Source organism: Carlito syrichta, unplaced genomic scaffold (assembly GCF_000164805.1).
Source record: "Carlito syrichta isolate Samal-C Ts95f unplaced genomic scaffold, Tarsius_syrichta-2.0.1 Scaffold314525, whole genome shotgun sequence".
Taxonomy (NCBI): domain Eukaryota; kingdom Metazoa; phylum Chordata; class Mammalia; order Primates; family Tarsiidae; genus Carlito; species Carlito syrichta.
The window spans coordinates 804,067-814,463 of NW_007258621.1; the positions used below are offsets into that span (position 1 = coordinate 804,067).

Genomic DNA, 10,397 nt, shown 5'->3' on the forward strand with positions numbered 1-10,397 from the left:
CTCACCACCTCAGGGAGGCTTCCCCACCCCCTTCCACCCCACCTACTCTCTCCTTCAGCTCTGTGGGGAGGCCCCCTTCAGCTCTGTGGGGAGTAGGGAGGTGGGAGGAGCTTTGCCTAAGCCTTGGTGGCACCCAGGAATCCTGACACATGGGGCACTGTGCCCCTGCACTCTCCCCTGATGTCCATATCAGGTCATTCAGGGCAGCAGCATGATGATGACGGTAGTCATCAGGGCTCAGAACCATGTCTCTGAGGGGCCTGTGGCATCCAGTCGCCTCCAGCAATGTGGATATGCTTGAAATGGGTATTGAGGATGGTGTCTTGAACATTTCTTTCATCCTGGGTTCCCCAAGAGAGGATGCTATGTGGTCAGACTGCCAGGGCACAAATCTTGGTTTGAATCTTGGCCTTGGGCAAGTGACTCGGCTTTTCCAGAGCCTAGATCTCCTCATTGATCTCGCAAGATTGTAAATGAAATAAGGGATGAAGATGAGAGGAGACGTCAGAGAGGCCTCGCCCACATGAAGTACACAATGCATGGTAACTATGGCCATTCCTAAAAGTGCTTTGTTAAACGCTCACTAGGATGGCAATGATGATGATGAACAACTAAACATAACAACATAACAAGTGTTGGTGGGCATGTAGAGAAATTGGAACCCTTGTATAGTGCTGGTGGGAATGTACAATGGTGCAGCGATGTGGAACACAGTCTGTCGATTTCTCAGAGGGTTAAACATAGTCACCATGTGATCCAGCAACCCCCCCAACCCCACCGATGAATACATATCCCCAAAGAATTGCAAACAGATGTTCAAACAAATACTCGTACACAAATGTTCATAGTAGCACTAGACACAGCTGCCAAAAGGTGGAAGCAATCTAAATGTGATAAACCAAATGTGGTGTGTGCCTGCCATTTGGCCATAGAAAGGAGTGAAGCACTGATACCCGCTACACTTGGTTGAACCTTGAGGACATTCTGCAAAGTGAAAGACAAAAGACTGTATATTGTATGATTCCATTTATGTGAAATGTCCAGAATAGGTAATTCACAGAAGGCAGGTTAGTGGTTAGCAAGAGCTGGGGGAATCAGAGGGGTATGTGTTTTTCTTTTGGACATGATGAAAATGTTTTGTGACCGGGTAGGGGTGGTGGTTACGCAGTATTGTGAAAGTACTAAACGCCACTGAATTCTGTGCCTTGAAATGGTTAATGTGAATTTCACCTCAATAACAAAAAGTTTGTTTGTTTTAAAGAACTTTGTTAAAACGGAAAAGTCCTAGAGTTAGAGACTGGAGGTTAATCTTGCCAAATTTCTTGGTGGGTAATAAAATCACAAATGTCATAGAGCAGGACCTGAGAGGCATGACTGGGTCAGAGACCAAACTCCCTGCCCTGTCCCCTTGTCCAGATGACTCGCACAGACTGGGGTCAGTGCCTTTGTTTGATTCTTCTTGGGGACATCCTAGGGCGAGGCTAGTGCCCAGTGGGGCCCATGCTTTGGCTGGATACCAAGCTTGTTAATGAGGTCTTAGATTAAGATTCTTGCCAATGTCGAATTGCTTTGGCAACTGTGTGTTTTTCATTTGTCCTTATTCACTTCTTTTTGCAAGTATTACAAACTAAAAACTCAAAAATTCTTTCTGGATTTCAGGTGTCATGCTTTCTGGGATTGTGGCTAAACTGAGTATCATATCTGACTTTTGGAAGGTGAGAAGGGGTTACCCAAGATACTGATCCACAGCTCAGCTTTTCAGGGGCTTTCTGGTTGGGTCTCTCATTTCCTGAGGGTCTGGGGAGGCTCCAGAGAAAGCCTCAAAGGTACAGATCTGAATTGGAACTCTGATCTACCACCTACTAGTGGTGTGACCTAGGGAAATCCAGTCTCCCATAATCCTTCCTTTCCACCACTGTAAAATGGAATCAGTAGCAGAATTTTCTTCACAGTATCTTGTGAAGATACCATGAGGTGGTTGGTGCATGTAAAATACTTAGAATAGTATCTGGCACATAGTAAGTGCTCAATAAATGGCCATTGTTATTAGTATTAATAATCATTGTTAGTACTAGTATCATTTACTTTACCCATGACTCTGGTCAAATATTTTCACCTAGAGTCTAAAAGATCTGAGTCTTGCCAAAGGTTGTGAGGATTAAACTGAAAACCATTTTTTTGTTCCACCAGTGACTTCAGTCTCATATTTTCAGCCTGCATCTAAAAGTTCTGCTTCTTGCCAGAAAGTTTTGAGGATTAAACTAACAAGCACATTTAAATATTCACAAAAGTTACAAGCAGTGATGATTCTAGAGTGGCGGGCTTTCTGTCACTCCTGCCTTGGAAGGGCTAAAGAATGTTCTGTATATATTCTGCTGCTGGTTCTGAAATTCAGACAAATTCTAAACCACACATTTGCCTGTTTATAAAAGCTTAATAGGAAGGGACAAAGAAGTTAGACACTTGCCTAGACTTTCTGAAGTCATCTTCTCCCTTGAGAATGGCTTTTATTTCTCTTAGTTCCTTATCAGAGAATGTCAAAAGAAAACCCCCTACACCTTGCAATGCCTTTAATCAATCCTCAGACCTTTCAATTCTTAAAACCTATTCCCTTCTCCCCACCCATTTCAAAACTTGAAATAAAATGATTTTCCAGGAATGGATGACAAGATAGCAAGGGTAACGATTAATAACCCCTGGAGTCACTTGCTACCACACCTTTCCTATTTAAAATGATAAATTACCTATTCCCTCAGACTTTATTAAAAAGAGGATCAAAAGAGAGAGGGGAAGGGTTGCTATAACGTAGCCCATCAGTGAAACACTTCTGAAGCTTCAGCGAAGAGAAGTTGAATCTCTGTCAATTTAGCAGTTGGTAATTTGGATAATGAAAAGAGGCTTCTTGCTTCTTCGCCCCAAACTTCTGGTTTTGAAGTAGTAGAGAGGAAGAGAATCTCATGGGAAAGGGAATTTGCCAGGAGATAAACCTTCTCTTCCTCTCTTCTTGTCTCTCAGACATTGCAAAAACTTTAAGGAAGGAAAGGAAACTTGGGGGCAACTCAGTACTTCCTTGAACCCAGCAGAATGGAGTGCGTGTATGTGCACATGCCTGCGTGCGTGCGTGTGTGTGTGTGTGTGTGAGTGTGTGTGTCTTGGGAGGAACTGTAGGGTGTGTGGTTAGCTCTGATTAATGGGGAAAGTGAGGGTGGAGGTGACTACCAATGATGGAATGTTAGCCAAGTCTTATCATTCACCCAATACTGTTGCTCCAACGGACCAATAACGTTTATCTTACAGGGCAGGTAAGAGAGGCACCAAATCCTCTCCCTCTGAGTCTAACAAGTGCTTTCCACGCGCAGACTTTTATCTGCTGACTCCTCCATCAGTGTTCAGCAAATGTGTTGATTTCCAGTTGAGGGCTGTGGAAGTTGTCTGGAGTGTTGTAACAAAACCACCACAAACTAGGTGGCTTCAAACAACAAATTGTTTTCCCACAGTTCGAGGGGCTTGAAATCTGAAATTGAGGTGTGGGCCGGGCTACATTCCCTCCAAAGGCCCCGGGCAGAATCTGTCCCACGTCTCTCCCCCAGCTTCCAGGGGATACCGGCAATCCTTGATGCTCCTACATCTCTCTGGTGTCTGCCTGCATCCTCACATGATGTTCTCCTCTGTGTCCTCTCTTTTTCTTGTAAGGACACCAGCCATTGGATTTAGGGTAATGCATGCTAATCCAGCATTAACTCATCTTAACGTGATTACATCTGCAAAGATCCTATTTGCCAAGGAGGCACCAGAGGATAGGACTTTAACATTTTTTTTGAGGGACACCATTCAGCCTACAATAAAGGCTCAGTGGCTTTTGATACTGTGGGTTTCATTGCCTTGTTACATTTTTAAAACATTGACTGTGTGTTAGGGATTCAGCTAAATGCTCTACTTCCATGGTCTTATTTAGCTTTCAGAGCAATCCTGGGGGAAAGTTCTATTGTCATCCCCATTTTACAGATGAAGAAACTGAGTTGTAGTGAGGAAAAGTGGGGACAAGTTGATGTTGAAGCATCATCTTGCAAAGGTGCGAGTGTCCTGTGTATTGCGAAAACTCCTACTTCTTGCTTGATGCGGATTTAGGAGAATGAATTTTTGTTCTTTCAGAAAGCAAGTCCTCCAAATGCAGAGGCATCTTCTCCTCTGAGGGAACTAGTCAGGGGGTGACTTGTTCATGCCCTCTCCTTCCAGACGTGTGTTACCCGCATGTAAATCTGGGTTGTGGGATGTTTATTCTGGAGATCAGACAGGAGGGGACGCAGAAGGTGACCGTGATTAAATCATCATGTCCTTATAAAAACAAAAGTCAGATATGAGCCTGGCACTGTCTTGGATAGGCTGAGGAGGCTTTAGAATTTCATCGTCCACCCGCTAGGCTAGAAAAATAACTCTTCCTGAGGAGTGACCCCAGGGTTCCCGGGTGGAGGGAGAAGGTGAGATGCAATTGCATCTAGGCATCTCCTCCTGGGTGCCCTGCAGGAGCATCAGACTCTGACTGACTCTGAGCTCACCACCTCCTCTGGGTTGTATTTCCTGTTGCCGAGATCGGTGCCACCAGCCACGATGGGGCTCGGCTAGCAACCAGAGCATCAACCTGGGCTCAGTGTCTCGGTTGAGGGTACAGTGCAGATGATCATCACCCTCCACTCTGCCAACTTTCCTGGGATCTTCTTGTTCACCCTCAAGTTCTGGGCTTAGGTGCTGCCTCTTTCAGGATACCCTTCCTTACCCTGACCCGGCCAGGCAAGTTCCCCTCCTCTGTGCCCACAGGTTCTGCATGTCCTCTGACTTCGGATTCTGTGTTTGGTGTTGTGAGTACTTACTGATTTATTTTATCGAAGGGAAATTCACATAATATACAAATAGTCATTTCAAAATGAACCATTTCATGGCATTTAGTGTGTGGTCACAATGTTGTACAACCACCACCTCTTTCTAGTTACAAACCATTTGCATCACTTCAAAAGAAAACCCCATGCCACCTAAGTCACTCCTGTGTCCCTCTGCCCCCAGCTGCTGGCAACCACCAGTCTGTTCTCTGTCTCTATAGATTTGCCTCTTTTGAACAATTCATATACATTGAATCATACAATATATGAGTTTTTGTGTCTGGCTTCTTTCACTTAGCATAATGTCTTTGAGGCTCATCCATACTGTAGCATGAATCAGCACTGCTTTCCTTTATGACTGAATAATATTTCATCGTATGGACATACCACATTTTGTTTATCTATTCCTCAGTTTTCAGACACTTGGGCTGTTTCCACCTTTTGGCTACTGTGAACAGTGCTGCTGTGAGCATTCATGTTCAAGTATTTGAGTTCTTGCTTTCAGTTCTTTGGAGTTTTTACTTAGGAATGGAGTTGCAGTGCGGGTTTATTTATCAATCTTTCCCACTAGATGTGAATGTCTTGAGGGCAGGCTCTGGCACCGTGACTGCCTGGGGACAGAGGGGATGAGTCACAAGGCACCCAGAATAGACATCCGGGTCCTTCCTCCATTATCTGCCTGTTTATCCGCATTGTCATGATGGACCAGGCTCTGCCTGATGGGTTGACTCGCTTTATTGCATTTATTTGCTCCTCACTCCACTCTGAGATTTACTCAAATGTCTACTGTCACCTCTGTATCCTTTACTGATTAAAGCAGCCCCCCTGTACTTTTTTTCTGTCCCCAAGCTCTGCTTTCTTCCCCTTCTTAGCACTTATGAGCACTGATATATACACATGATCAGTTATATATGCCGTTTATTTGTTCATCCCCTTTCCTCTGTTTCCTTACTAAGAATGTGAGCTCTGCAAAGCCAGAACTTTTTTGTCTGTTTTATTTATTGTTCTATCCTGGTGCCTAGAACAGTGCCTGGTACAAGAAGGGCATTCAAATATTTGTAAAATCAATGGATGAATGAATGCATTTAATCCTCATTGCACCCTCCAAAGAAGCCATGACCGTTCCCATTTTACGAACCCCCAAACCAAAGCTCAGGGAGGTCCTGTAACTTGCCCAAGGTCACAGAGCTGGTCAGTGATAGAACCAGAATTCTAAGTCAGGTTCTTCTGATTCCCAGTTCCATATCAGTTTCACTCAGGGTGGGCAGCAGCTTATAGTGATCATGCCCAAAGTATTTCATTGTGGCTTTGTGGTGCCACAGTATATGATTAAGACAACTTAAAAAATAGATTTACTCTCTCTAACATGTTTTACTTAGACCAATTTGACATTGAATTTGTATTCCCTAAGCAGATACATCAATCCAGAGCTTGCCAGGGGATGGAGAAACTGATCTCGGCTTAATTCTCTGTTCTGTCCCAGCTCTCAGAGTAATTTAGCCTCAGCTAAATACCAACTTCCTTACGATACAAAGGGTGATGATAGTCAAGCTCTCCAGATCGGATACTGACATATTACCATAGTGTTTACTGGAATTATGATAACATTTATCGAATACCTACCATATGCTGAGAGCTGTGCTAAGCACATTACTTGTGTTATTGCATTTGATCCTTGATTTGTGAAGTAGTTTCAAGTATTGTCCCATTTTACAGGTAAAGCTAGAACTTAGAGAGGTTAGATAAGTGCCCAAGGTTACACAGCCAGTAAACGTGGGAGCCAGATTTGGGCCCCAAGTTATTTTATTCCATTGCTGACTCTTCGTCACTGGGCTGATGCGTACTTTTCAATATTTGAGAGTCGATGTTGTAATGATGGTGACTTTGGTAGAATGTTCTGGCAGGTCTGGGAGGAAGGAAAAGGAAGACCCTTGTGAAATAAGCTCTTGCTCCAGCATCCATTCTGATTTGGATGATCTCTGACAGCCAAAGCATTCCCCAGCTCTGCCACAGATACCTGTGTGCCCTGGTTGTCAAGGTGGCCGAGGTTCTGGGTTTGAATCCAGTTGCTAGTTACTGTCTCTCTTGTGACCCTGGGCATGTCTCCACCCCTGGGCATCAGTTTCCCTACCTACAAAGTGGAGATCAAAATGGCCCTTTGCACACAAAGTTACACAAATTAAATAAGACGCAAAACAGTACCAATACAACAAGTGAAGAAAGCAGACGACGAACCCATTAAGTAGGGTCTTGTGGTATTTTTATTCTGGGGGAAAAAAAAAAGCATGGAAAACTATCTGGAAGACTTCACAACCAAACATTAATAGGGCTGGTGGCTAGGCTGTAGGACAACATTGTCTTTTTCCTTATCTGGATTTTCTAATTTTTCTGTAATGAATGTTTAATAACAAAATGAGTTGTTTTAATTAAAAATGGGACAGTGAGTCAGTGCTCATGAAAGCACTTTGTAAACTCTCAGATGCTCTGTAAATTAGCTCGTTATGGTCGTCATAGTCATTATTATTGTTATTGCTAGCAAGTTGGGATTTCTTCCTGCTCCAAATCTCCTTCTTTGGCCCATCATGGGCGTGGCCTGGCAATCACCTTCCTCCCAGTCCTGCCAGCTCGTCCTCCATCAACACCTGGCCGACTTCTCTCCATCTTTGCTGCTACCACCCAAGTCAGAGCCAGCATCATCTCTTACCCCATCCCTGTGATATTCTTTGATGGGCTCTAGTTTCCCATGCAGCTGCCTCAGTGATCCTTGAGAAATGAACATTTAATCAAGTGTCTCCCCTGCCTCAAAACTCTCAATGGCTTCCCACTGAATGTGGTATAAAATCCACACTGTACCTTGGCCTCTGATCTGGTAGGCTGTCCCTCACCTCTCCCTTCAGCTTCTCCTTGAGCTAGTCACCCCCTTGTCATCACACCTCGGGAACACCACCTTCACAGGGGCACCCAGGAAAGTAACTGCCTTAATGTAGATGGTTTTGAAGCCTGTGCATTTGGTATTGCTTGACCTTTATGTGTTTATGTCTCTTATTGCTTGACCCTTAAGTGTTTATGTCTCTTAGCACGGAGGATGCAGAAAAGCTGTCCGTGGTACCTGAGAGTCTGTATATTTAGAACGAATTTGTCTTTTCACCTTCAATACAGCAAATGAGTGAAAATGTTAATATAATATTGTATTTTTAAATGTGTTTCTCTTTCTCTTTTTTGATTCAGTTTATACCGGGGCTGAAAGCCTTTGTGTTTATGACAGTGGGAATTTTTTTAAAGCCTCTATTCTTTCTAATAAACTATTAGAAAACTTAAAAATAGAAACTCTTCCTACTTCCAGGCATTTGCCCTGGCTGCTCCCCTGGCGTGGTGTGCTCTGTCTTCAGTTCTAGGCATGGTGATCCCCTTCCTGTCCTTCAGATGTCAACATAAATGGCACTTCCTTCGGGGGCTTCTCTGGTCACCCTCCTAAAGCAGCTCTCCCTCAAACTCTTGTCTCTCATTTTTAATTTCTTAGTTGAACATTTTAATCGAGATCATTGTGATTCACATGCAATTGTAAGAAATTACATAGAGAGATCCCATATACACTTTGCCCAGTTCTTCCCAATGGTGACATTTTTCAAAACCACAGCATAATATTACAACCAGAATATTGATATTGACACAATCCGCTGGTCTTGTTCAGATTTCCCCAGTTTTGTTTACACTCGTGTGTGTGTGTGTGTGTGTGTGTGTGTGTGCGCATAGTTCTATATAATTGTATCACTTATATCGGTTTGTGTGTCTATCACCACAGTCAAGATGCTGAGGAGTTCTGACACTCCAAGGATCCCTTGTGATGCTGTTTCCCTCCCACTGCCTTGTCCCCCATCCCTAACCCCCCAAGCTAGCCTCCATTTCAAAAGTATTAGCATTTCAAAAATGTCACCTAAGTGGAGTCATACAGTGAGTTCCCTGTTGGGACTGGCTTTTTTCACTCAGCCTAGTTCTCTGGAGATTCACCAAGGGACCCAGGGTGTGTGTGCATCGATGCTTGGTTCCTTTTCCTGTCTGAGCAGTTTTTCATGATTTGTATGTAGCACTTGTGTACACGATGTGGAGGTTGGAATGTCCATGGCCCAAGAGGCCCCCCAGCTTCTAGTCCCTGGCAACAGCAGGAGAACAAACCCAGCACCACGGTCCTGTGACCCTGAGCCAGGTCTAATAGGCTCCCAATCAGGCTCTGGGTTATCAGAACAACCAAGTTGACACAGTGTGAAAAAATAGAATTCCTTTGATAAAAATACTGTCCCTTGGTCTTCTCTAAGTTTGAAACATGTTTGTTGGATGAATGCATGAATGAGCGCGTGGCAACAGAGATCTGTAAGAAGTGTGCAGTGGCCAAATAAGCAGTCAGGAAGGGACCAGGAGTGAACTTGGAATTCATGTATCTCACATGGGGATTAGGCATTACAATTGCCATGTCAGGGAAAAGTTATCCTTAAAAATATTTTAAATTACCTTGAAACTGCTAGAACTAGGACCTTTGGACACCCAAAAGGCAAGAATTAACTTCTTTGCTTTTCTGGGCATTTGGTCTGTGGGTTCCCCCAGTCATGGCACTGTGGAAGGCAAGGCTGTTCATTGGGGGATAGGACAGCAGCCTCAACATAGGAAATTCATTCTCTTTTTGGAGGGGCCAAGTGGGTGTAGTTGGATTTATGTAAATATGCTTATGCTATAATGTGGGTACGAAGTAATGGCATACGACAGAACATGTGTATGATATAATGTGCATAGGACAGGACATGTATATGATATAACGTGCATATAGGTGAATGCATATGATGTAACATGCATATGATAGAACATGCATGTGATATAACAGGCATATGATAGGATCTGTATATGATATAGTGTTTATATGATAGAACATGCATAGGATGGAACATGCATATGATGTAATGTACATAGGGTAGAACATGCATAGGATGGAACATTCATATGATATAGCATGCGTATGATATAGTGTGTATATGATAGAACATGCAAATGATATAATGGCATACGATGCAACAGACATGAAATGTCTATGGCATAATATGCACATGATAGAACATGCGATATGATGTCATGTGCATATGATAGAGCACATGTTTGCACATGCATATGATTCATATGATGTATCATATGCATATGATGTAACAGGCATATGGTGTAATGGGCGTATGATGCTGTGGTGCATACAGTGTAACTTACCTGGCTTCTTTGTGGCTTACCCGTTGTCTCTCTGCTTTTTTGCTCCAACTCAGGAGGCAACCTTTCCAAACAGGACTGGACCATTCAGTGGCCCACCACGGAGCCGGGGAAGGAGAACAATCCCGTGTGTCCCCCGGAGCCCAGCCCGTGGATCCGCACCCACCTCTCCCAGAGCCCCAGGGTCCAGTCCAAGTGTGTCCAGCACTACTGTCACAGCAGCCCCACTCCCGGGGCCCCCGTGTACACCCACGTGGACAGGCTCACCGTGGACGCCTACCC

At 44.0% G+C, this 10,397-nt stretch overlaps 1 protein-coding gene across 1 annotated transcript in view; it reads left to right on the forward strand.

Moving 5' to 3' along the window:
• KSR2 (kinase suppressor of ras 2) overlaps window positions 1–10,397 on the forward strand; it is a 445,700-nt gene that overhangs the window by 175,034 nt on the left and 260,269 nt on the right. The window contains exon 4 of the mRNA XM_008071604.2: window positions 10,172–10,397. This exon is cut by the window's right edge and continues 294 nt beyond it. Coding sequence (XP_008069795.2) covers window positions 10,172–10,397 — 226 coding nt within the window. The remainder of the gene's footprint in view (window positions 1–10,171) is intronic.